Below are 27,982 nucleotides of genomic sequence, written 5' to 3' on the forward strand. Positions count from 1 at the left end.
CGCTATATTTTAAATCACATACGTTACCGAGTACAAAAACATTGCCTGGAAATCTGGTGCAGTGAATGCATGAACGGAATGGAGAATGAAACTGTGGCTTATCAAGATGGCTGTCAGACACCTGAGCGGGTCCATCTATATGCCAAGTTGAACCAGGACCACTTTAAGTTTTATACGGAATTTTAAAGGGAACAGCTTTATTGTGCAATGTATAGGCCTTCTGTGTTTGCCCCGAGAGATTGTCAAAACCTCGTCGTCAAACCTGCGCAAATATGTAGAGGTGAGTTAATACAGTAGGCTACCATTGCAGTCGTAGTTGAAATAGGTAGAATCGTAGTTTCGTAGCACAAATGGTCCCAAAACTTCGATGCCTGCCATTGCTTCAACATTGCTAATGTTAGTTGAGATTCGGGACTATTGACACAGACTAGTCGAATCCAACAAGCTATAAATTAATGGTAACGTACAGCGGTTATTCAGGCTACACAGAAATAATGCTATTTAAAATTGATAACATCAGTTACAGGCTGTTTGGTCTGTAGAGTGGCTAAATCTACACATAACTGCTAATAAGCAAAAAAAAAAAAAGTAACGGGAGTACATATTAAATGAGTTATTTGTACTTGACTAGATTTTTAGACTAGTAACTTTACTCATACTTAACTTTAAAAAAATCTTCAAAGTAATAGTATTTTTTACTTGAGTACAATATATTAGTACTCCGTGTACCTCTAGTAATAAACACTACCTCTGGTAATGTGGATCAGAGTTACAGAGAGATCAGTGTATTGGTTCACAATGTACTCTGAAGACCATTTAATGTTTTGCCTGTGTAAGTGTGTCTGTGTTAGCAGATTCTACTTTTCACACATTGTTGATTTTTTCTTTGTTGATATTGGATTCTAATAGATTTAGGCAGACTGCAGATTCTTGCTGCTTTTGGTATCTCAGGAAATTCACAGTAAACTCTGGCAACACAGATTAATGAAGAAAAATAGTTTATCTGTAGATAAACATAGAAGAACAGTAGCAAGGAAATACTGCAAGGAAATACTCTCGTGCTGTAGGTAGACAGATAGAGATCTAGGTAGGTAGGTAGACACGGTTCTTTGTACAGTTCTCTGGACGTGTTATGTATAGGTATGATTATTTGTCAGAAACAAGTGTCTCGTCCTGCCAAATTGTGTAATTACAATGAAGATGACATCTTGCCTGAATGTGAACTGAACATTGAAAAACAGAATAACAATATGCAACACAAATTAAGAGAGATTTTGATGGTTTTTCTGCTTTTTGAAGTTTTGGAGTTGGCAGCTTAGCACACATCCATGGATGTACTATTAAACTTAACAGTCAATCTCTTGGACAGCAGAGCAAATCAAGCTTATGCTAGACAGACTTGCCTATCAGATTCTTAGGACTACTGGGCTAGATATAGTGAATATATTTACAGAGCTCTTTCACTGGTAATATAAAACCCCATAATAACTACATTGGAACTGGACCACAAATTTGTTAATAATTGTTTGTGATTGTCACCCAGTTTAATTCAGCTGTGAACTGTAAAATGAATGGCTTTAAATGGACTCAGCCAACCCTCACTACTGTTTTTAATAGCATCAGCTAATATCATAACTCTTGGGCTCATAACTAATTCTGAGATGTGCATTTCCTTCAGATATCCATCTGTGTTACAGCCCAACTCCACAAATCATTCCAGTTAACATGTGGGGTTTTAAAGTACATGCAGCTTGTGCAGTTTTGTACATGGCAAACCATTCCATGTCCATTTTGTTAAAGCATACAGACCTCCACCCTGTTTCCACACCTTTTTCTAATTTTATAGTCAAGCCAAATGTTCTAGGATTATGTCCGCTCACCTACAGCAGCACGGATCTGTGCAGGCGGGTGCTAGGACCCCTAAATCTTCCAGGATCAGCGTCTCGGTCTGGCGAGGCCAGTGTTCCTGCAGCCTCGGGCCAAGCGCCAGCTCTTTGGCACTCTTCAGCACAGCCTGCAGTCCAGCTCACTTTTAACTCCATTTGGTACAACTAAAGCTGCCCTCTCTTTTGATCTGCTACTCTTTTAATTAAAAGAAAGTTGGTTTAAACATATTTCTGTGAAGTTGCCATTGACGCAATTTCTCATTTCATTTAAGGAACTGTATGGAATATCGTGGTCAGGATGATGTCATTTTAATTAGCTTGACGTGTGCTGTAATTGTTTTTTTCTCCTGGCTGTGAATATCATGAGCTTAATAAAAGAAATGACTCCTGCAGAACTGACTATATTAAGAACTGAAATCTTGCCTGTTGGGTTTTTAACTTACCGCAGTGTGTTGAACGACATCTTTTATGACAAACTACATAGTATATGGATATTTGCTATGTATACTATGTATATATACTACTGCATAGTATATCCTATCTTGACATCATAAGAACATCATGCATCATTTGTTCACACAATATAGTCTGATTTCCTGTAATGCAAATGTTTAATCCTAATTTGCTTATTTAAATTGTTACTTGTTTCTTTGCCTTATCAAAGATACTATTTATACTCCTTTTTTCCCTTGCTCCTTCGCTCTAAAAATGTCACACCCGTCAGGTCTTTTATCACAGGTGGGCCGTGCCTTTCAAACCCTGACAGCACTGACATAATGGCAAAATGAGCTTTTTCTGCTGCTGTTCAGTCCCCTTCCACCGTCTTTGTATATTTCTTATGTCTTTGTTTGATTTTCAGCAGACTCGCTTGGTCTAATGAACCTCCTGCATGTACTGTACGTTCCACAGCTAAAGCGATTTAAATGTTCATGGTTGGGTTTCTCCAAAGAAACACAAATATGATTATTGCATGGTAGAGCAAGTGTCAAACTCTTGTCACTTAAAATGATCTTAACACTACTGATGCTTTAGGGAGACCAGGCACATTCCATACGTGTTCGTATCGATATTTTTCTCCCAAGCTTCCTGATGCATTGTTGTGTGTGTGTGTGTGTGTGTGTGTGTGAAGCACAAGGCAGTGGAGAGGGTAATGTTCCACAGCTCAGCATCTGGAGCGTATCTCTTAATTTCATTCAGGGGGTGATGGGGGTGGGAACAAGAGTATCATAAACGTGCAGCAACATTTAAAGCAGTAAAAGAAGAAAGGTACTACTAGCACAGCTTCATAAAATCTCTTTAAAGACTGCATGCCTCTTAGAGCACCCCCCCCCCCCTCACCACCACCACCTGGCCTATATGAAGTTTTCTAAAGACCCGCCTCACTTTTTTTTGGTATTTGGTCTCTCTCATTCTCATTGTGTGTGTGTGTGTGTGTGTGTGTGTGTGTGTGTGTGTGTGTGTGTGTGTGTGTGTGTGTGTGTGTGTGTGAGAGTAAGAGGGAGATGGCACACTCTTGAATGACAAGGAGGCCGTTTCAGTGCACCTCCTTGCAGATGTGAGCCACTCCTCCTCTGATTTAGTGGTGCTGAGGCATAGCAGTTGTTTTAAGGAGACCAAACACTTTACAGTGTGCACACACACAGGAACCGTCCTACGCACATACGCACTTATGGAGTATTTTCCAGCCCTTCTGTTTTGGATCGTCTGCCTGCTCCCAGGTGAGAGACACAGCATGTGTATGTAAGAATGAGTGCATGAGTACTTAGGAACCAACTAAATGTGCAGATGTGCAGATGGGCAAACAACTTGCCCAAACACAATGAACTGATTGTTGCATGTTTGTTTATGCCTCTCTCTGGGAATCCAGATACATTTTTATGTCTAGAGTAGATAAGATGGCCTGAACATCATCAGACTGGGGACACGGTCTCTCACACAGGTCATAGCATGCCTGGCTCACGTGTGTCTGAATCGAAGTGTGATGGAGAATGCTACCAAGGTCCTCTGTTGTTAAATGCTCTGTATTTTAGATGTGTATAAAAGCAGAAATTTTTAGATAAGCAAAACAAGATGTCCTTCAAGAGGAACAGTGAACATTTAACACTTTCATGCTGAGATTATTTTGATTAAGTCTTTGATCTGTTTTTTAACAACTGTTTGCTACATAGTGGTCTGATTTTTCCACTGAAGAAACCTCTTAATTTGTGGTACATAACAATGAATGAGAGGATGTAGCAAAAATGATCCTGACAGGATGATTAATTAAGGAATCGGTTAGGGGAAAGAATGTATAAAATGTGTAATTACCTTGCGAGTGCAATGTATACTGGCCAGTCGTCAGGATGTTTTCAGGCTATGCTGCTGGTGGGAAAGTAAGCTGATATGTCAGGAATATTAAACCCAGATTCTGGAGGGTCATACCATTTGTATATACTTTCCATGCTCTAAGCCACCATAATAAACTCACAAAGGGCTTGATAATTAGCTGATCAGGTTAAGATCCCAGGGGTCAGGGAATGTGTTGAACTGTTCAAGTCCTCCAATAACGTGACCTATAGGAGTCCAGGTCCAGATAATAGACTGTATGTAATTAAAAAAGTATGTGGCAGCCACTGGTTCCATGTGTTAAGAAGGTTCCCCTTGTTTTTGTTGCCATAGTGAAACTCTTGGAGAGGACTGCAATTGGCCAGTCAATAAGGAAGTAGCAGGATTTTTAGTTTGTTTTTATGGGCAGCACACTTTTAAATGACTTGCTGATGATACTGAAGAATGCAAAGAGGTTAAAGTCTAGTCTGTTTAAACTTTCAGAGTTAGAACACTAACTGTTGTATCATAATAGTTTCTGTGAACTTTATCTAAGCATGTTATTTTTTCATTACCACAGAGAACCACTTTGTGAAAAGATATTAGAATCTGTCTTGGTTACGTTTCTTCATGGGAGGCATGGTTGATTCTGTGGGTTTTATGCCTAGTTTGACCTGAGCAATGGCCTCTCAGTGGAGCCATACTCTCACAGACAACTTGGCCAAGAGTAAAATGCGCCATTAAACACACAGGATTCATTAAATGAACAGGGTTTTTGGTCATGGACAAACGGTTTTGCATTTATGGATAGGTAAGAATGATAACAGTGTTATTATCTTGTCCATCAAACTAGCATAAATTAAATGTTGAAACTTTTTCCTCTCTCTTAGTGTTTAGTGGGAGTGTGCGTGCGTGTGTGTGTGTGTGTGCGTGTGTGTGCGTGCGTGCCTGCGTGTGTGTGTATGGTATTAAACCATTCTTGTCTTTTAATTTCTGGTCCCCACTACAAGACTCCAACTGAAACTGACATGAAGGATAAAATCTGTGTGATATTTGTCATTTTAAAAGCACATTTTTACAGTAATGTGTCCATGGTATGGACTCAATGAACTGAAAAATAAATGTTTTAAAAAACATAAAAATGAGACAGGGGTAATAAAATTGCTAATATTTATCATCAAGGCTAGGATAAGGACAGCCTGGATATAGTGGGGACACAGACAGTCTGGACGTAGTGGGGACGAGGACAGCCTGGACGTAGTGGGGTCGAGGACAGCCTGGACGTAGTGGGGTCGAGGACAGCCTGGACGTAGTGGGGTCGAGGACAGCCTGGACGTAGTGGGGACGAAGACAGGCTGGACGTAGTGGGGACGAGGACAGGCTGGACGTAGTGGGGACGAGGACAGGCTGGATGTAGTGGGGACGAGGACAGGCTGGACGTAGTGGGGTCAAGGACAGCCTGGACGTAGTGGGGACGAAGACAGGCTGGACGTAGTGGGGACGAAGACAGGCTGGACGTAGTGGGGACGAGGACAGGCTGGACGTAGTGGGGACGAGGACAGGCTGGACGTAGTGGGGACGAAGACAGGCTGGACGTAGTGGGGACACAGACAGGCTGGACGTAGTGGGGACGAGGACAGGCTGGACGTAGTGGGGACGAGGACAGGCTGGACGTAGTGGGGACAATGACAGGCTGGACGGAGTGGGGACGAGGACAGGCTAGACGGAGTGGGGACAATGACAGGCTGGACGGAGTGGGGACGAGGACAGGCTAGACGGAGTGGGGACAATGACAGGCTGGACGGAGTGGGGACGAGGACAGGCTAGACGTAGTGGGGACAATGACAGGCTGGACGGAGTGGGGACGAGGACAGGCTAGACGTAGTGGGGACAATGACAGGCTGGACGGAGTGGGGACGAGGACAGGCTAGACGTAGTGGGGACAATGACAGGCTGGACGGAGTGGGGACGAGGACAGGCTGGACGTAGTGGGGACGAGGACAGGCTGGACGTAGTGGGGACGAGGACAGGCTGGACGTAGTGGGGACAAGGCTAGCCATTAAATTTAAAGAAAAAATGGAATACTACACTTCACTGACCACTAACAGTCGGTTAAAATTACCAATTATGATGGTAATTAGATTTTTTTTAAAAAATATATTATTACCAAAAATTCCTAAATAGTTTAACAATCCTATAATAATCAATCACATTTCAAGTGTATTATGCTCAAACCTGTCTGTTTTCACAACACATCATGTGTACTAAATTGTTTGTCTAATGTTACACTTATGCCAAATGGCTTTAGGTATGCTACTGGAATATGTCAGGTGCATAACCTACCATACTTTCTCCTTTAAAAGCAGTAGTCATTGCAGGTATGCAGTTATTTACACTGTGAGATATTAAGGTTTTAACTGTTATTCTTCTATCATTGGTTAATGGAAGTGAAGCAGACATTCACACGCCAGAGCTGTAATCTTTTACAAATGTTGATGCATCATTTGCACATTCAACCACTACATTCAACCTGGACAGTCAGATTCTTCCCAGTTCTCCCACCGCATATCAAGGGGTCCAGGCACCTGATGGGCATAAAGGAGCTCAAAAGGGGAGAAGCCTGTCAGGTTTACGTTCATTCAGAAAACTGTGGCGCTGGATGGGTTCTGTCCAACTGGCTGTATCCAGTGGATCCAAGTTACCTAATACCACTTCATTACCATCTTGCTAACTCTGTGAGTCTCAGGGGACAAATATGCTGGCATTCATAGTAAATATTTCTGATGAAATGATGGATTTTGTCAGGTGTGCTCAAGACGTCTTTCAAACAGAGTAGAAAGACGAGCTTTTGCATACAGCCTTTCTTAATAGCACCCATTTCTATGATTTCAAACCTGCAGGCTGTTGCCACATTAAAACATCTAAAACAATGCTTAAATTAACATAATATGAACCCTAAAAGAGAAACTGCTTTCTAATGTATTATTTCACCTAAAGAGAGAATGTCACTCTGCTTTTTGTTACTTGTGACTACTTTTCAGTCTGTGATTCGCTCACTGAAGTATAAGTGTACAGATCACATCAGGAACAGCACTCCAGTTGTTTCCCAAAGACCAATCTAGTGGTGGCATGAATCACCATCAAAAGTGTAATGTGACGTCCCAAATAATTTCATTCTTCACCACAATGTAAGGTTTTTTTACAGCAGCATTTCTAGTGCAACCTTTCAACACATGACATTAAGGTTAGAGATACAAGGTGACTTGGACACAGCAGTGTAGCAGGGAAAGACAGGAGCCCAGTTAGCACTTCCTCCTCTCACCTCCTCTTCACTCTTTTATATTGATCTCATTAGGGATATGTTCTCTCTGCATTTGACCAGTGTACAGTGAACACACAGTTAGTGCAGCACCCATTAGCACAGTACACAGTAAGGCCAGTGAGCACAACACACACACACACACACACACACGCACACACACACAAGTGGACAGCCACCTACTGTGGCACACAGGGAGCAATTGGGATATTACTTAGGTGCCTTGATCATGCACACTTGGGTCAGGGCTATTGTTGCTTCAGGGGATTGGACAGCCAACCTTTTGATCCAAAGCCCATTTTGCCTCTAAACTTAAGGGACAGAGAGTGAATGAGCGTCTTGACCCATTTGTTTCTGTTTTATCACAGGATGGACATTTAGTCTGTTCCATCTATTTTCACATTTTCCTGCTGGGGGAGATTATACTTGAAAAGCAATATGACATCATTGCTACAATATGGTATTTTTGTCTCACTTGGCAGTAGTAAAAGGTCTTCCTGCTCCCAGTTGACTGATCTCTGCAGATTTAAATTGAAACCAGATTCCATATGAATTAAGTGCCTCTAGGTAAAAGCGCTGAGGATCAAATCTCTCTCACCCTAATGACAGGCAAGAGCTAACAGGATGTTTGCTTCATCTAGTGCTGTATAAATATTTGTCCAAAATAAAAAAAAAATATTTAAAAGCTCTCTTTTTATCTGTATGTTAGACTTCTTGTCTGTTTTGCATATCTGTGTTTGTGGCTGCAATCTGGTCTGTGTTTTTGAAATGAACAATGAATGATTTTTCATTCCAAGTAAGAAGCTATTCAAAACAAGTCCTCAGATAACAGGCCTGGTTATTTCATTACTGCGGAAGTCAACCTTATCCACTAACTTATCCCAGTACTTTTTTGACTAGGTCTCTTATGTTCTTATGTTCATAGTTATGATCTATATATGTGGATACAGAAACTCTTGTCATGTGTAAGGACATCCTACAAAGTTTCCGCATGGAGATTCTGATGTTTCCTGATTCTCTCACAGCATCTTGCATATGTGTTTAGTGTTTTAGTCTAAACTTAAAGAGGTTTACTGTCTGTTTTAAGGGGGACGAAACTGCTTCAGTATTGATACGAAGAAAGCCCAGATCATCCATGGGCCAAAGGAGGCTCAGTTTGGTTACACAGTGCAACAACACGAGGCTGTTGGTCAGAAATGGTATGTGTTTTTCTTCTTTCTAACCATATTTTTCTGTCTTTAAAAAGATGGGAAGCAATCTGAATAGTATTCAATAGTCACACACATTCCAGATTTATATTTCTCAGAGCAGTTTTTTTTTTTTGTATTGTGTCCCAAATGGTGTCTGCTGGCTAGAGCGTAGTCTGAGTTCTGCCTTGAAGAAGTTCTCTGAGCAGTCGATCATATTTCAAATCTCTAAGAACAGATTATTTTATACATAATTTCTTACTGCAAATAATATCTGTGTGCCAGTACCTTGATCTCGTTCAAAGCCATTCTTTCTTGGTAAATACTGCAAGTCATTGATACCAGATATGGCTCAGGCATAATGCCAATAAACAATTTTATGTACTGTAAATTCAAAAATATTTGAGTGTGCTATGTAAATCTGGAAAATTAGGCTTAGGTAAAAGACTGCATAGTTTTCTTTACTAGACACAGCGTTCAAATGGAACATGAAACGATTTATATGCCACTGTAATCTGATGTTTCATTCCTATTTGAAAAATGCTACACTATGAATGTTAGTTACTTCTAGGAATTTTTGTCACATAGCATCCAAAATTCAGGCAGTGAAGGTCCAACAGATTGGCAAGAATTTCTCCTTTAAACATTTGGCCTGAGAGCTGGGTTTCTATTAACTTGACACATTTTTAAGAACTGCTGTAATGGGTTTGTTTAGAGTAAGGTACTTGAAGGGGTGAATCATTATCCTGCTGCCAAAGCCGGTCTTTGGGTCTGCCTTAAGCAGCAAATTATAAAAGCCCCCAGACAACGCTTGATGTGAACACTCATTTAATGTCCACACAACACGTACTTCCTGTTTTCAAGCTCTGGCTTCGTGGGTCGTGACGGGCAGCTCGCGGTGCTCCGGCACTGCGACACGCTCTGGGCCTTTGAAGTCTGCAGGTAAATAAGTGGAAAGTATTTGCACTTGTCTAGCAACCTGTCTGCTAGCCAGGCACATCAGCGGTGGCTTCTGGAGACTAATCACTGCAGCCTGTTAACTCCCAAACCCCCGACCGTGCGCCTCACCACATACGGCACCATCACAGTGGCAGAGATCAAACCTTGGTGTGTGTGTGTGTGTGTGTGTGTGTGTGTGTGTGTGTGTGTGTGTGTGTGTGTGTGTGTGTGTGTGTGTGTGTGTGTGTGTGTGTGTGTGTGTGTGTGTGTGTGTGTGTGTGTGTGTGTGTGATGCCTCAGGAATGTGGGTCAGGAATTTTGTTTTTTTCATTCTGCAGTTCGTAAAAGCTTAAAAATGTTCCAGCAGTTCACAGTTGCGTGAATTTGTATGGTATCAGTTTAAGTTTTTGCTGGTAATGAATCTGGAATGATTAATGTTGTGAGCTATGCTACATTTTCTTCCAGGAAATCAGTCTCTTGATTACTAGATTTTTCTTTTTTTATTATTATGATTATGTGGGTTACGGAGTGGAAAAGGCCTTAAAAATCATTTTTAGTTACTCTATGTGATGCTAGACCATCTATTGTTCTTTAATTTGACTGAAATAGTGAGTGACCCACTACATACAAGACATTCATTACAATGGAACATCCTCTGGAAATAGTGTATTAACTAAATGTTGTGATTAATTCATAAGTGAAATTCAGTCATTCTAATTGTAGGGATTAAATAATATACCTCATGCCTGTTGGAATCTGACCTAATGCAGTAGCACATGCTGAATGAAACACTGAATGAAATGGCAGCGCATAGGATCAGAGTGTTTGCAATCAAAACGGAGGTCTACATTTTAGCCTGATCACAATTAGAAGAACTGCTGATACTAGTCATCTTAAGTCATCTTAAGCTAAATTAATCAAAAGGTGAAAGGTGAAGGGTGGGTTGGCAGTTTTACAACGGAGATGTTTTCCGTCTCTTAACTGGGGGATGAGCTCCCCTTGCGTCGCCCCTCAGATTGAGCCCTGGCAATAAATAAGGATGGGGGGAAATTTATGTCAGTATTTCTTCTTGAGCCTGTTTCCCAGCATAGACTCAAAAGTATTTTTAAATGTCCAGTGATGATTTGCCATTGGCACCATAATTTAGTTCAAGACTAGGATTAATCCATGTCTGGGAAACCAGTCCCTCGCGTGTTAGTTGCCTGTGATGCTAGACAGAGCTAAAGCATTGTGAAATGGAAAACCTAAAAAAAAAGTTGTCAGTGAATCTAGATCTTCAGAATGCGTTCAAAACAGAAATCGAGGAAATGAGTCAGAGTTAAAGGCATGTGGTGTGTGAGTGTGTATGTGCTAGCCTGTCCGGTCCATTACACAGAGCACCTGCTACTCTCATTGTCAGAATTGACACATGTTAGTCTACCATTTGAATAATGGCATAATCTAAGTTTTATTTAAGAGTGAAAAATATTTGTAGTGAAAATAATTTGGATAGACAAACTTGTCCACACTTTGAGCCAACAAGATGGAAAAGTACATTCTTAAGAAGAAAATGGGGAAGACCGTGTTGGGTTTGAACAGCTGTGTGAGGTGTTGTGCTCATCCACTTCAGAACGATTACGTCTCATTTTTTCATGCCTGAATTGGCAATAATGAGATGATTTTCATCTATGAAAGAAGAATGTTGAGAATGTGAGTGGTTCAACAGAGGAATGTAAGCAATCACACACATCCATCACACAGACCCCAGTGAAGAAACGTGACCTGTCATTTGTTGGCTTGAATGTGAATTATTTGACGGTAAGAATCTGAAATGGTAGTCTACACTGGTTTTGCCTTTTTTGGTCAGACGCTGTTGTACTCAGTTCGTGCATTTATCTTATCAGGAGAGAACACCTGGCAGTTTTTTAAAATGTGGAATGTATACATTTTCTTTAATCCTGGTTTCAATTCTCATTTAACCTGGTTTTCCCAGCAGTTTTATATAAATGTTTACAATTCAATTTAATTAATACAATTAAGTCATGGTCTGGTGGTTAGGAACCAGTTTTGTGACTGGAGAGTTGTGAGTCCCGATTCCCAGGCCCTAGACCATGACTGAAGTGCCCTTGAGCAGGGCACTTAACCCCAACTGCACCCCAAAAACCCCAACCCCAAATTCGGGTGAAAATCACAATTGGCAATATGGCAACTTAAATAATTTAACAAAATAATTAAGCAGCTGATTGGATGAATAACAGTCCAAGCATGTCTCTGGTGATCTGCCCTGTTTTCATATATAGGCTCTTGGTTGGAGCTCCATTTGAGAAGACTGGTGAAAATCAGACTGGTGATGTGTACAGATGTCCTCTGGATAGCAGGTCCTATACAAACTGTTCACGCCTCAACTTGGGTAAATCCCTAGACTCTCATTTATTTTGTACTAATCATTATTATCATTAATGGGAACTAATATTGCTTTTTTGCCTGTGTTCTTTCATTCAAGGTAACATATCGCTAAAGAATGTTTTAGAACACAAGGACAAAATGAGCCTAGGGATGTCACTTGCCTCTAACCCAAAGGATAACAGTTTTGTGGTAAATGTTATATTATATCATATAACGTTATAATCATTTGACAATATCTAGACTTGTGTGTGGAACTATAAGCTGCTCTCTGTATTGCAGGCTTGTGGGCCATTATGGGCATATGAGTGTGGCAGTTCCTTATACAGCACGGGAATCTGCTCCAAAGTTGACAACACGTTTAACTTCACACGCAGTATTGCGCCAGCCTTTCAGAGTAAAGATCTGTTTCTTGTTTCATGCTCATTATACCACATGGTCGTTTATTGTCTCATCAGAGAATGCTGCTCTACTGTGTTACTATATAATCCAAGATTGTACAGTGTGCTATTCAAGATTTCTATACGTGTGTGTGTGTGTGTGTGTGCGTGTGTGTGTGTGTGTGTGTGTGTGTGTGTGTGTTTTTAGGGTGTGAAACATATATGGACATAGTTATAGTGTTGGATGGGTCTAACTCTATATACCCCTGGTTTGAGGTGCAACACTTCTTAATCAGTATCCTACAGAAGTTTTCCATTGGGCCCGGACAGATTCAGGTGCGTGTAAATCAAAGATGTTCTGCTCTCGTCTGTGATTGGAGTTACATGTAGTTTTAAGTTCCATATTTTAAGTTCCAATTTCATCTCTGTCCTAAGAAAATTATTCTGCTGTTGACTTGTATTATGTTATGATTGCACATCTTTATGAGCTTAAACAATAAATGACAATCATCTCAAAGATCTCTGATTATAAAAATCTAAGGACAGAAACCATATTATTTGACCACTGGCCTTTACAAAGCATGGAAAATTAAATCTTTACTTTTCTTTCACTGTTTTCCAAAAGAAACACGCAAACCAATAATAAGTCAAGCAGTTACTGAGATGCCTTACAAGTTCTACGCCTTCCTATTCCTCGCGTTCTGCAGGTCGGAGTAGTACAGTATGGAGAGAGAGTTGTCCATGAGTTCTACCTGGATGACTTCCGCACTGTTGAAGAAGTAGTGACAGCAGCTCAGAATATTATCCAACGCGGAGGAGAAGAGACACGCACAGCACTTGGGATCAGTGTTGCACGGTATTGATTTAAGGCATGGGGATAGCTTCATCTACTGAAACCACATCACTTTACTGATATTTGTGGCGTCGTGTTATATGTGGCTTCATTGTTCAGGATTTCTGTGGTCCAATGTAGTTATCTTTTCTCTTGTATAGACCATGAAACAAACTATTTTATGTTGAAAATACAGATCACAGGCATTTAAACGCGGAGGACGACCAGATGCGAGGAAGGTGATGATTGTGATCACTGATGGGGAATCGCATGACAGCCCAGACCTACAAAAAGCTGTGGAAGAGAGTGAGAAAGACAATATCACTCTGTACGGAATTGCTGTGAGTCTGATCAATGCTTTAGTTATTACCCCTTTTCTGTCAAACATGTGCTGGGAACTTAGTAAAGGGTACAAGTAGGCCTACCCTTTGCTCCAAATTTGTACTTTGCTACATTACATTGTACATTGCTCCCTTTGCTACATTTCAGCTCAACACTTTTTAGAGGAGTAATAATATTTCATTTTTTCAGGTTTGTTTGATCCAGGTTGTAGAACTAGATGATGCATGTGAATTGCAATTTTCAAGTAGTACAGAGTCTTGATTTGATTGAAATGTCTTTTATCAGCTTGAAGCAAGTAGTCTTGCAATATTTCTGTGTATTGTGCGTCATCTATTCCATAGAATACTCTTTGGTCTTCATTTTTACATCTTTCCCTGTAAGGTAATGTTGAGATTCAGTGTTTTTTTATTAAATACTGTGGAGCACAACATTTCATTAGTAGTCTAAATGAATCTGAGGGACTGGAATACTTTTGCACGGCCCTGTAATTTAAACAGCGAAAATATATTCAGCCTTTAGTCACTCAGAACATTCACAACTACCTGTAAATAAAATCCAGTCTGTGATTATCCTGTCGTGGCATACAACTACTTGAACTGATGTACTGCAGTAATGTCTTCTAAGGATAGAGCTTACTGTCGTATGGCTCTGAAATGTACTTTAAATGTAATTTAGACCTTTTGGCATTTATCACACTTATCTCTATACTTTGCAATTAAAGTGTTAATTCTGCCAATTATTTCTAATGATTGTGATTTCAAAAATGGTTATGCACACTGCTTCTACACAATAGTCACCCTTCTTCTATGCAGAAGTAAATGTGAAGAAGAACATTTGTACTCTCAGCTTTGATACATGTGGCCTGTGATGGTATTTCCTGAAGCTGTGGATGAGGGTCAGGTTTCATGATGGTGTCCTCAGGTGCTTGGCTACTACAACCGGCGTGGAATCAACCCTGAGGCGTTCTTGAAAGAGATCAAATTCATAGCAACTGACCCCGAGGAGCATTTTTTCAATGTGACAGATGAATCCGCTCTGAAGGACATTGTAGATGCCTTGGGAGAAAAGATCTTCAGCCTAGAGGGTACAAATATATCTTTAAATTAAATACTATTTAATTTCGTACATATTTATTACTGTATACCTTTTTATGTCTTATTCTATTTTATATCTGCTTTTTCTGAAATGACCTTAACAACTTTAGAAAACACCCTTAATACAGTCAAATTGTCCACTACATTTTTTTTCTTTTTTAAGTACAGTAAAGGTGAAAGGTAAAGGTCAGATCACATCCCATTACCTTACTACAGATAAATGATGAGTGTGACATCTGACTAGCATCACAATCATTTAACCTGTCTTTGTAGGTACCAGTCAGAGTGGGACTGCCTTCGGACTACAGATGTCCCAGGCAGGTTTCTCCTCACACATTGTGGAGGTACGTTTGGCTCCGAGTCATTCTGATGAAACAACGTTTAGGTTTTATGAATTTGAACTCGAAGCAATTCGTGACAAATGTGAGATAGCAAGGCTGATTAGAGCTACCATCATATTGTCAAAGGAAATCCATTTTTATGGGGACAGCACAGTTTATATAAGTGAGCTTCGTGTCCTCTGTGTCAGGAAAGAAATACAGACATTTTGACTAAACCGATCTATAATGTAGGCCTCAATGACTAAATGCTGACAGCTATGGAGATGCTAATGTAGACCCTCTGTTCTTAATGTAATGGGCATTCTTCACTTGCTGTATCTGGTATAGACATCTTAGGGAGAGTAATCCAGTGCAGGTGACTTCAGCTGGGAGTTGGGTTCTTCGTGTGGCAGACGAAGCACAACTTTCCCTGGGAAAAATAACACAGGTTCATACCTCACATAGCTGGATTCCTTGTGCTGCTCTAACCAGTGGCAGTTTAGAGTGAAGATAATGTCGTGGAAAATTTTTTTCCTCTGCTTGACTTCTCGAGGAAAGGCGGTCCAAAGAGCACATATGGTTTTGTTGAAGTCAGGCTTCTGCAGGGAGGGACACACACACACACACACACACACACACACACACACACACACACACACACACACACACACACACACACACACACACACTTCTCCTCTTTTCTGTGTGTGGTTATCCATGTGACAGAGCTTTCCAAGGGAAGTTTGAGCTTTATTTGCTTGTGCCTGTGAACTGTTAAAAAGAATTGCCTCATTTATTTTATCAGGAAAATTTGGTAGTGTATGTAAAATATGGTACATTAAAAAAAATATATCGGACAACAAAATACCGTATGGATTCGGTGTGAACCTCAAACACATGCCATTCACATATCCAGTGCTGTAGCCACTCGGCAGCTAAGATTGGTTTTTCAACAAAACGTTGCTTAGTCTCCTACCACAATGCTCCATGAATCCTAGAGATGCAGGAATGTTGCTTCCATGTGTCTTTTCAACTCCTTCTTTTTTACTAGCAATGTGATTGTCCCAAACATCAGCCCTAGCACAAGGTGGCCTACCCCGTGTTGGCTTCCTGCATTTTGTAACTGACAGTGATTGGCCCTGAGGATACTCACTACCTCTGTGGCTCAACGATTATAGCTGTAGGTTTTCTGATGTCTCTATGCTTAATTTTCTAGCCAAAATACCTGACTTAAGAATGTGTTTTTGACTAATAAATCTACCCCAATTGTATCACACTAGTGAAGTATGGAACATATTTTGCAGGACTGAGACAAAATAAAATGTGTTCTTATTCTCATCACTTCTCTGCTGGAAACCAGGAAGAAGTTGATTCTGATTTTCATTCTTGATGGTCATAACTGTGCTTAGGGGTAGGCAGTTGGTCCGTTAATGATGTCTTTCCTAATGTACTTTTCTGTCTTGTTATTTTCCTGAACTCTACTTTGATAATATTATATTCCAGGCTGTTACCATACCCTATGTCAACAGCCAGGATGAATATTTTCTTAATTGTAATCAAAACACAAGTAAAGGTGTTATTTTGCGATAATAAAGGGTACATCACCGAAGGGAGTTTACAGTGCAGGAGTGCTGTGGCAGTCAGACTGTCCACGTCGACACTGCATGAGAAAACCGTTGGCTGCACTGTGAGCTGTGAGCTTCACACTGCTGTCTTTAGTTAAAGGCTGCTGTATCGTTGTATCATTGCTATCACTAGAGCAGACTTTTCATGGTAAAACGTGTGCCATTGATCAAACTACAGGCATTTTCTTACTCATATGGAGTTCAATGAGCTGCTCTTTTACAAGTCTCTGGGTATTTATCTCTGAGAGGGAAATGATTGTCACCAAGACGCAGAGGTGGGCATTCCAGGTTCAGAAAGTAAAAGTCCTCACCAGCATTTTGCTCAGGCTTCCTGGATAGTGTTGGTTCCACTCATTTAACTTGGATTGCACTAATTAGGAAAATTTAGCAAGCTTGAGCAAAATCCTGGTGAGGACTTTTACTTTCTGAACCTGGAATGCCCACCTCTGCCCAGACGGGTGTGGGCTAACCGCTGGGACACTGAGGGTAGTGCAGGACCATGGATACACGTGCACTCATCTACAAGAAGGTTGTGTTCGCTCCATGTTTGCAGTCCCTATAATAGAAGCTTGTCAGGTCTTCTTGTCCTTGCCTAGAAAAGCTCTTATTAGCCTTTTCCAAATATTTCTAAACTAAACCTGTGTGCACGTACGCGTGCATGTGTGTGTGTGTGTGTGTGCATGTCTGCATGTGCGTGTGTGTTTGTGCATGTATGTTTCTATGTGTGTGTGCGCGTGTGCATGTGCAAGATCATTTAGACAAATACAAATGCACCTTTAGAGTGATAAAGGCATATTTGTGTGTTTGTGCTTGCGTGTTCTTGATTGTCACAATACTTAATTTTATTTCCTTAAATGCCATGTGTATTGTGCAATCCATTTGGTTATGTAGCTGTTAAAGTCATTAGAGCAGCAAAAATGTTATTTTGAAAGATGTGCACGAAACTCTAATCTAATATGCCTTTTTGGGGTTATTTATTTTTGTTTTTATAGCATGAGATATTTTTACAATCACATACAGCTTATATAACTGGGAACAGCTAGTGCAGATGCTGTCACAGCAGACACCTTGATCTTACTCCAGACTAAATACACTGTCCCGTCTAGCCGTAGACTTACTGCTTCATGTACTGCCAGGGTTAGCCTTAAGTTCATTACTTTTAAATAAAGATATACAATGACTGGGCATCAGAATTTCTTTGTTTAACATTTTCACATTACATTGAAATATTTTTCACAACATTTTTATATTACACACTTATATTTTACATATTGCTGCATTGCACAAGTTTGCAAATTTGGACATTTTCTGGTAGAAATATGTAACTCACATAAGAACATATTGTAATGTCAGTTGTACAGTGGTGGGTATTTCCAGTGACCTGAAGCTGTCTCTCCACAGGACGGTGTTCTTGTGGGTGCAGTGGGAGCGTATGACTGGAATGGTGCTGTCCTCAAAGAGACACGGAGCGGTAAAGTGATCCCACCCAAGTCCTCGTACATCAAGGAGTTTCCCGAGGAGCTGAAGAATCACGGAGCCTACCTGGGTGAGGGATTATGTGCATTATAGGTTATGTATTTGTTCACGATGCAGTACAGGAGACTTTGTAGAGGTTGTATGTGTAAATAATGTAGTTGATGTATGTGTAGAGTGTAATTGAAAACAAATGGGCTCTTAACAGGATTTAATTTAAATGTAGCTAGAAAGGACATGTATGACAAAATTATAAATGCAAATGCATTAATAATATTAATCAAGTATTACTGCCATGATGGGCATTATTTTTGAACAATCATGCCAATGACAGGCCACAAAGAGCAAAAACCTATTTGGAATAATGGTAGGATGCCATCAACTAATCATGCAAGGTGGTCTGACCTGTGGACTACCCATCCATATGGGTTTTGTCTACGTGTTATCGCCTTCTCTAACACACCATGTAGAGGTATTGAGCCCACCCCCAAGGATTTCCCCAACGTGACTGTGTATGTGTGGTTGCCCGTGTGTGTGTGTGTGTGTGTGTGTGTGTGTGTATCTAGGGTATGTGGTATCCTCAGTAGTGTCGGCACATTACGGCCAGCTGCATGTTGCCGGAGCTCCTCGTTTTAACCACACTGGCAAGGTGATCATCTTCACTCTGACCAACACTGGGAACCTCACGATTCTGCACTCCCTAATGGGCCAGCAGGTAAAACACTTATCAGGGGCCCTAAATGAATGTTTCTTATGATGATTCTTCTGTTCCTTTAGTCCTTTGAATATTCCCAGCCAGTGAGTACCTGTTTGCTGTACCAGTTCCTGTCACATCCAAGCCAGTAAACTTGTAGGCTGTGGATTCACCGAGTCAAGTATAAAAAACATGGAACTGCTGGGAGACTGCGTTGCAAATATTCACCTGACCTGAGTAAAGTGGTTTGGGTTCTCAGAGGAAATGGTTAACACCCAGTAATATGCAGGGCTGAAGTCTCTACTGGCGCTCTGTTCGGAGAATGACGCAGCTCCCAGAAGCGCAAGTAGGTATTGTAGGAATGACGTTGTTGCGGCTTTAACTTGTCATAGACAACAGCCTCACAAGATACTGGGACGTTAGCAGTTTAACATTAGGCCTGTTGATAGGTGGGAGACTGGAGGATGGATTAATGGAGAACATGTGTGCAAGTTGGAAACCCTGTGTGATGGTCTAGACTCTAGCACCCGGGCCAGATGGCAGCTGTCTCTATCACCCATGTGCATTTCATCTGTTTGTGTGTGTGTGTGTGTGTGTGTGTGTGTGTGTGACTCTCTCTTCTGGACAGTGTGTGTGCATTATGCAGACAACAGTCGCCATGCAAGTCAGAGACCACATGTTGCAGGAGCCATAAAGCTATTAGTCCTGCTCCCGAAACAGACATCATATGTAACACTTTATCAAAATATTTGACACTGAGGACATGATGCACAATAGGTTGAGCCACAAGACGCATTAGACCTTTCATTAGCGATGTGTTTGACTTGATCAGTTTCAGAGCTGAGATGTGATAACCTCTTTTGTGCCTATGGCCCCACCTTTGTCTCTGTGTGTCCTGGTAGATTGGTTCCTACTATGGCAGTGAGTTGGCTCCTCTGGACCAGGACGAGGACGGGCTGACGGACCTGCTGCTGGTGGCTGCACCCATGTACTTCGGCGGGGGCTGGGAGAAGGGCAGGGTCTACATCTACTCGCTGAACCACCATGTAGGCCTCACCACAGCGTTATCCTCATGGCAACGCTCCAAATGCCACACAGATACACTTCATAGGACTCGCTCTAATGTTATTGTTCTCTTTTACTTTTTTACCCATCTAAAGGGGCGCTTTGACTTGGAAGGGTTACTAGAGCCATCGGACCAGGCGCTGAACTCGCGTTTCGGATCAGCCATGTCCTCCCTACCTGACTTAAACGGTGATCATTACAGAGAGCTGGTGGTGGGTGCACCTCTAGAGGATGACCACAGGGGGGCAGTATACCTCTTCTACAGCCAGCACAATGGTATTCAGCCAAAGTATAAACAGGTAGAACTTGTAACTGCAGTGAGTTGACACTGAGATAATCTTTGTAAGGCCCCAAATACATTCTCTCTCTCTCTCTCTCTCTCTCTCTCTCTCTCTCTCTCTCTCTCTCTCTCTCTCTCTCTCTCTCTCTCTCTCTCTCTCTCTCTCTCTCTCTCTCTCTCAGAGAATAGCAGCTTTAGACATCTCCCCAAGCCTGCAGTACTTTGGACGTAGTGTCCACGGGGTGATGGACATAAATGGAGACGGAATGACGGATGTGTCTGTAGGAGCCCTCGGGGCCGCCGTCTTGCTGTGGTGAGTCCTCGGCTCATTCTAGTTTGCTGAGGCCCGCTGTGTTGGCTAGAGCGGATATCGTTTCACTGCTTGCTTTTGGTTTCCATGGCCAGGTCGCGCAGCGTGGTCCGTGTGCACATCGACGTTCACTTTGAGCCCTCAAAGGTAAACGTGTTTAACAAGGACTGTGTGCGGGGGGGCAAAGAAGTGGTCTGCATGGCGGCTCTGGTCTGCGTCACGGTCAGAGCTCGGACACCGGTGCCAGACACGCAGCACGTGGGTATGGAAACACTCTCTGATGTCATGTGTGCAGTTAAATGCAGGATTGCTTTATTGTATGTTTTGAAAGGGCAAGTTAGTGTTTGTAGTATTTTCCACTGTGCCAGTCAGCTGGATGTCTAAAGGCGTCTCACTCTCTCTAAAGGCGTCTCACTCTCTCTAAAGGCGTCTCACTCTCTCTAAAGGCGTCTCACTCTCTCTCCAAAGTGTTTTGCTTATCTGTAAAGTTTTGGGCCAAAGGGGCAACACTTTAAATGTGACACTAAAAGCGCAGCCATGGGAACCACAGTAACACTGTCACTCATCCCTTCTACTCATGTCTCATCTCAGTTATATTAGCGCTCTCTCTCTCTCTCTCTCTCTCTCACCCTCACCCTCTCTCTCTCTCTCTCTCTCACCCTCTCTCTCTCTCACCCTCTCTCTCTCTCTCTCTCTCTCTCTCTCACCCTCTCTCTCTCTCTCTCTCTCTTTCACCCTCTCTCTCTCTCACCCCCTCTCTCTCTCTCACCCGCTCTCTCACCCTCTCTCTCACCCTCTCTCTCACCCTCTCTCTCTCTCTCTCTCTCTCTCTCTCTCTCTCTCTCTCTCTCACCCTCTCTCTCACCCTCACCCTCTCTCTCTCTCACCCCCCCTCTCTCTCTTACCCTCTCTCTCTCACACCCTCTCTCTCTCTCACCCCCTCTCTCTCTCTCACCCTCTCTCTCTCTCACCCTCTCTCTCTCACACGCTCTCTCTCTCTCTCTCTCTCTCTCACCCTCTCTCTCTCTCTCACCCTCTCTCTCTCTCACCCCCTCTCTCTCTCTCACCCTCTCTCTCTCACCCTCTCTCTCTCTCACCCTCACCCTCTCTCTCTCTCTCACCCCCTCTCTCTCTCTCTCACCCTCTCTCTCTCTCACCCTCTCTTTCTCTCACCCTCTCTCTCTCTCTCATACACACACACACACACACCCTCTCTCTCTCCATCACCTTCTCTTACATATTAGTTTTTAAGACCGGGCTGACATTTATTTGCATTCCGGATAAGCAGAAATACTGGGAATTGAATCAGAAGACATTAGAAGATCATGTTTAATTTATTAGGGAACAGGATTTTCATACTTGTAAATTAGTCAAACTGGATTCTCTCTGCACTGGTGTGTGGAGTGTGGTTCTTAAACAAGCTGTTAGGTGTATGTATCACACTTTCTCTCAAGCTCTTACGCAGAGCTGGGCTTTTGACGAGCGGCGGTACAGCCCCAGGGCCGTGCTGGATGACACTGAGGGACAGCCTCCCGCAGACATCAGCATCCTCGTAGGAGCAACACATTGTGAACACGTCTACTTCCATGTTTATGTGAGTCTCTTGTGTCCATAAATGTCCATCACTGGCACTTTCACCTTAACATCTCACTAGTCATCTCGAATGTGCACTTTTGTCGTAATATATTTAGACTGTCGTCAGTTATATATTACATCCTTTTGCAAAGCTATATACCATAGATATTTTATTTTGTAGATATGTAGACCAGCAGAGACACAGAGGGATTAATAGACAGACCTGAAAACACAGGTAATGAGAACGTGAGTGTGGTCTGTCCACAGGAGACTGTAGACTACACACGGCCGGTCGTCTTCACTGTGGAGGTGGGGCTGCAGAATCCAGAGGAGGGCCCGGTACTGGACGACAGCTGGCCCACCTCACTGCGTTCAGAGGTGACTTTACACACAGATGCATTACTTATCTTTCCAGCATATTCTTCCAGCAGTGATGCATGAGTTTAACGGTATTTGACTTCATCTTTTCCCTATTCAAATGTCCTCTGTTTGTCTCAGTTATTTTTTCCATTATGTAATTTTTCCCTCTCTGCTTTCATCTAGCTCCCCTTCTGGAACGGATGTGATGAAGACGATCAATGTGCACCTGACTTGATACTGCAGAGTAACACTGACCTGCTAGGCCGCAGGTGTGTGTGTGTGTGTGTGTGTGTGTGTGTGTGTGTGTGTGTGTGTGTGCGCGCGCGTGCGCGTGCGTGCATGTGCGTGCGTGTCAAAAACAGATTCTTAAAAGAGAGAAACAAATAAATTGCCCTGGTGGTCTCTCTTCTTGACTCCAGACAGTTCTGTGCCTGGCGAGAGCGTGCTCCATGGCCCCTGTGTGTCCAGCAGGGGGAGGCGTTGAGCAGTGAGCGTGTGGTGGAGGCCAGCAGAAGAAGGGTTCTGGTGGAGGTTCAACTGGAGAACAGAGGAGAGAATGCCTACAACACACAGCTCCACATATCTCACTCTGCAAACCTGCAGTTTTCTGGCCTGTTGGTGAAGGTTTGCCTCACCATGCAACACGCATGCATACAGATTTCCTCAGACCTACACACACACACACACACACACACACACACACACACACACACACACACAGTTTGCCTCACAGCAACATGCATACACACATACACATAGACACAAATAAACTATTGTCATTCTGGGGCAGTCACTCACTGATTCTAGACAATTTAATTCGATTTTATTAAGATTTAATTGTGTGTATAGGAGAACTTGTCCAAACTGTTCTATCTCTTGTGTATACCAGACTCCTCCTGATGTGGCAATCGAATGTCCAACAGAAGACAGCCACAGTCTACAGTGGAGCTGCAATGTCAGTGCTCCGTTACTGAGGTCACTCGCTCATGTAAGAACCACATACTTTGACCTCTAAATATTAACAGTTAGCAGAATTTATGCTTGTTATTATCAAATTAACTCAAAATTATTTATACAAAATTATTGTCACCTAATATTTATTTTCTCTCACAAAAGGCCTTGGTTTTATACTGTTAAAGCACTCCAAATTCAGTTTACCAAGGGTATTAGTGAGTTATATGTGTAATGTGTACATATGTTTGAGGGGAGAGACTGCATAATGAACAATGTGCGTTAAGCTGTTATCTGTGTGTTCGGTTAACATGTATCAGAGCTAAATGTTTGCTGTCTCTCTCATGCCCTGCCATAAAGACAAGAATATTACTACATCCATCTCGCGCTTCGCATCAGCCTTCATCAATATCATAGGTCACGTCATCGCATCGTGTGCGTATGCATGCCCGTAGAGTCTTGATTACTGTTTACTTTTTATCCTAGGTAACCTTCCGCTTGGAATTTGATTTCAGCAAGTCAATCTTTCTGGATTATATCCAAGTTTTGCTGAAGGTCTCCAGGTGAGGATAAACGCTCCAATTGGGTTTCCGTTCTAATATGCATTAATACAGAGAGTCACGTGCTCTTCTACCATTCGAAAGCTCCCTACAGAGATAGGGCACTAGGGCCTAGTGTTCTCTTTCCTGACACTTTACTTGTTTATGATTTTAAAAAACTCACTTTCACCTTTTACATTTAGTGACGGAGAAGAGATAAGCCCTGAAGATAACGTCAATAATATACATCACCCTCTGAGACATGAAGCTGATCTCCTCTTTACAAGGTAATGGGCAAACATAACATGGGTCACATTTTTAAATAATAGACTTGCAAGTGACATTTCTATCTGTATTCATAAAGAAACAATTTTTACAAGTGATATTTTATCTCTAAGCTTTTCACACTTTGTATCTCAGAGACTCCAACCCACCCCGCTTTGAAATCACACCTGCGTCTGCCCAGGGCTACTCGGGACACGGCGGGCCTGCCTTCAGCCTGTCTTATCAGGTCACAATCACATTGAGTTGCTGCTGTGCATCGAATGAAATATGAGTGGATGGCATTCTTAAAACAACATATTGTGACTTTAGATTCTTGAACTTCAAAGATATGCAGATTCGAAAACGTTTATGGACGTATCTATTCGCACCATATAAAACACGATACTGCATTGAAGACATTCAAAATGATAATTGAAACCGAATTAAATTTATTTTAAATATTAAGCAAAGCTGTAACCAGCTGTCAAAAAAAAACATCCATTAATTAACAGGTTTTCAGGTATTGTAGTAGTAAAATGTACAGTAAAAAGTAGAACATAAGCAGAGCTTTCACTGTGCCTAATGTCTGCAGTCCACCAACGTCATTTGTTATTAGAAAACGATTTGCGACTTCATACTGTGCATCAAGAGCGCTTCAGTGTCTTAAATCCCAGAGTGTACACAGCTTTAAACAGCACCAGCTTTGGGTGTGTTAGAAGTTCCATGGTAAGTCCACCCACTATGTTTCCTGTGTTCCACTACAGCTCCAGAATCTCGGCCTGTTCCCCATCAATAATTTACGCTTCACTCTTCAAGTTTTTGCTGTAACCAGAAAAAACAATCATCTCCTGTACATCTCAGACATTAATGTTGATGAGGTAGGTATACAATAAAATTAGTTATTAATGATGGACTACCTGTGTCATCTTTATTTTTTTTCCCCAATTCTATAAAGTATTATTATATAATCATATATGTAAATATAGTTTTGTCAGGCTTTGATTCTTGAGAAATCTCATTACTAGCACTACTAGAAATCTCTTACTGTCTCATTACAGTGGAGCATTTCTCTCTAATTTGGACCTCTATGCTTGTTCTAAAAATATTCAGTGCGATATACATACGTGAAATATTTGTGCTTACTGTCATAGATATTCTAAGTGTCTGCATCTGTATATGTTTCTTACTGTTCTGTTTGTTTTCTCCAGAATGCTGTCTTCAGTTGCCCCGTCCCACGTGTCTCTGCGTTAGGTCTGCCCTCTGAAGAAGACCTCTCGCTCACCCCACAGCTTGTAAACACCTGCTCTTTTTCTGGACTTGGCTTTCTTAACTTGGACTTCTTCCTAGTTAAATGATTGCGAAATTACCATAGATCAACATTCCTCTCTAGCGGCTGTTAAACAACTGCATAAATGTATTACCAGGCATTAGCGCAGCTGTGAAGTGTGTGTGTTTCACCCCTGCATGTTGCTGTGTTTAAACAGAACGTTTCCACTGGCGTGGCTCTGTCTACGCAGTGCAGTCTCACGCTTCCCCCTCAGGAGCACGTCAGTGTGACTGTGGCGGGAAAGCTTGAACGCCACACGCTGATGATGGTATGTGCCTTTACGCTTAGCTGCTTCCTTTATGTGAGGTTTGTTGGTCAAAGTAACCAGTTTGTAGAGGAAGCTAGCAAATTATGGTGTGGAAAAGTCCCAATGTAAAAGCTGCCCAGTATTCAAAGAAGCAGTTATATACAACAGATGTTACATATAACAGCCATATACAACACATTATCGCTTGAGTCTGTACCTGAAACATTACGAAACACAAGCGAGACAAACATCTGTATCGATCCTGGCTCCAATCCTGGAATGTTAACTTTGTGACCTGATTGTTCAAAATGAGAATAATGAACATAATGGGAAAGTGCCTTGAACAGAGTAGCATAGTAAAATATTCCAAATGGAATATCCGCAACATTTGGTACTGTGCTCAAGACTTTGTTCCTTGTTCCAGCAAAGATATGCCAGGAATAACTGCAAAATACAGATCTAGTACTGCTCATTAATATAAATCAGGAGTAATTTTTGTTTTGTTTGTTACCTCAGATCAATTTCAAGGCACTGGAACTGGTGATGACAGCATCCATTGAGCTAAGCCCAAACAGCCCCATGTTTTTGCATGAGGAAAGACCGACAAGACATGTAAGCACCACCACAGAATACAAAGCGTTTAGTAAAAGCTGAGAAATAGTAGAGTAGGACTGAAGAGGTTAATCCTAAACAATCCTGAATAAGTGGACCTATTCTGTGGCCTTGGCTGACTAAAGCCGTACAAAATAACGGTAGAGCAATTTTCTTAACATGGTGTAAAATGTGAGCTGAGGGGATTCTTTATCGGGCAAGGTGAACGATTGAATCAAAAGAGTTCACATAAATTCATCCTAGATATCTTTTGTCGAGCAACATTTTAAATTGTTTTTATTTTATGTCGACTGTAGATAATCCTGGAGATTAGGAAGGAAGAAGATTACAAAATTCCCATCTGGATTATAATCGGAAGTACACTGGGAGGCCTGCAGCTTTTGGCTCTGATAGTACTGGCTCTCTGGAAGGTATGTTATTCTGAATCATCAATATACAATACATCTTACATTTTTGACACACATTTTAACAAATTGTCATATGTATAGATATTCTATGGTATAAATAGTAAATTGTTGCAATGTCAAAGAAAGTTATCAAAAAATGTTAAACGTGGTTTCGTATTTACTTATCAAGTTTCAGTTGAATATGAAGTTCATTGCTCCTATAAATTCTGTATTAATCAGTTTAACTGATGAGATATTGGTAATGTAAAATTTTATGAGATGCTTTCATGATGGGCTCATAATTATCGTCATTTGTTTGCAGCTGGGGTTTTTTCATAGGCAGAGACGACGCAAAGAAGAACAGATTAAAAATGAGAAAACCACTGAGGAGCGGTAAAACCATGGCAACTGTGTGGTCACTCCTTCATCACTCAGGGATTCTCTGGGAGTGTGGGAATGTCTTTGCAGCAGTCTAGCCAATCAGCACCTGCCATGCACTGCTCAGCCCTCCCACTTTCTGACAGGACCAATTGCGCTCCCATCCTCTTGCCTCACATTTAGAGCTGCAATAAGACACGAATCTTATGAGTTACTTATGAGTAACTTAAAGACTTAAGACTCAGTCTTCAATACACAAAGCCAGTGTTTTTGCTTTTATTATGAACAATGCAATAATAGACACATGGAATTTGTAAATATAAAACAAACTAAGATAATGTACAGTATATCTGCAGATGTAAGTGTAGGCAACACAGGAGAAGGTTTGAAATGAGGCCATTTAGAATTCCACAGCTTTAGCGTTAGGGTGATTACAAATGGGCATTTGAAAAACTGTATTGTTCATGTTGAAACCCTTTGACATATAGACTTGAACTTTGTAAATAACCAGGCAATATCTTGTGAAATGGAGTGAAGAAATCTAATATAATACAGGCATTAAATAGCTATTATAATTAGGGGAGTGTAGTCCTGTACACACCTTTGATGCACCTTAAATGAACTTCACTTTTTATGTTGCAGACGTATTCAGCTACAGACAGTGAATCTAAAATGTGGTCCTAGAGTTTATAGCTATTTCATGCTATTGAATACAAGCACTTAAATCACACCCATTAAGGTCCAGGATCAAGAGATGTCTAGCCGACCTTTACCTGTGAGTCAGGTGTGACAATGTGGTCAGTCTGTTACATGTAACTGTTACATCAACTATCAGTGATTACAATATCCAAAACTGGAAATTACATTAAAACTCCAGAATTGAAGATCTTGGTTCAGTGGGTTCTTCCTCC

The 27,982-nt window shown here is 41.5% G+C and overlaps 1 protein-coding gene across 3 annotated transcripts; it reads left to right on the top strand.

Annotated features, from left to right (window-relative positions):
- The first annotated feature begins 124 nt into the window (after window positions 1–124).
- itga11b (integrin, alpha 11b) lies at window positions 125–27,959 on the top strand. Of its 3 annotated transcripts, none has more exons than XM_077007084.1 (30): window positions 125–280; window positions 8,597–8,708; window positions 11,915–12,024; window positions 12,118–12,209; window positions 12,300–12,414; window positions 12,606–12,733; window positions 13,105–13,253; window positions 13,426–13,570; window positions 14,493–14,655; window positions 14,939–15,009; window positions 18,012–18,156; window positions 18,650–18,798; window positions 19,680–19,823; window positions 19,938–20,141; window positions 20,305–20,435; window positions 20,528–20,694; window positions 21,887–22,026; window positions 22,275–22,385; window positions 22,551–22,636; window positions 22,787–22,985; window positions 23,257–23,355; window positions 23,805–23,881; window positions 24,061–24,144; window positions 24,278–24,368; window positions 24,886–24,999; window positions 25,330–25,413; window positions 25,606–25,716; window positions 26,212–26,307; window positions 26,604–26,717; window positions 27,016–27,959. In XM_077007084.1, exons 1-30 carry the CDS (start codon window positions 208–210, stop codon window positions 27,088–27,090), a joined length of 3,579 nt encoding a protein of 1,192 aa, XP_076863199.1. In that variant the 5' UTR covers window positions 125–207; the 3' UTR covers window positions 27,091–27,959. The 3 variants fall into 3 exon arrangements, with proteins under 3 accessions (XP_076863199.1, XP_076863198.1, XP_076863200.1); XM_077007083.1 differs by having other exon boundaries at window positions 126–280; window positions 22,787–22,991; XM_077007085.1 differs by lacking the exon at window positions 125–280 and adding an exon at window positions 3,408–3,604 and having other exon boundaries at window positions 22,787–22,991.
- Window positions 27,960–27,982: the final 23 nt, after the last annotated feature.

This window comes from Brachyhypopomus gauderio, chromosome 5, assembly GCF_052324685.1.
Source record: "Brachyhypopomus gauderio isolate BG-103 chromosome 5, BGAUD_0.2, whole genome shotgun sequence".
NCBI classification, from domain to species: Eukaryota; Metazoa; Chordata; class Actinopteri; order Gymnotiformes; family Hypopomidae; genus Brachyhypopomus; species Brachyhypopomus gauderio.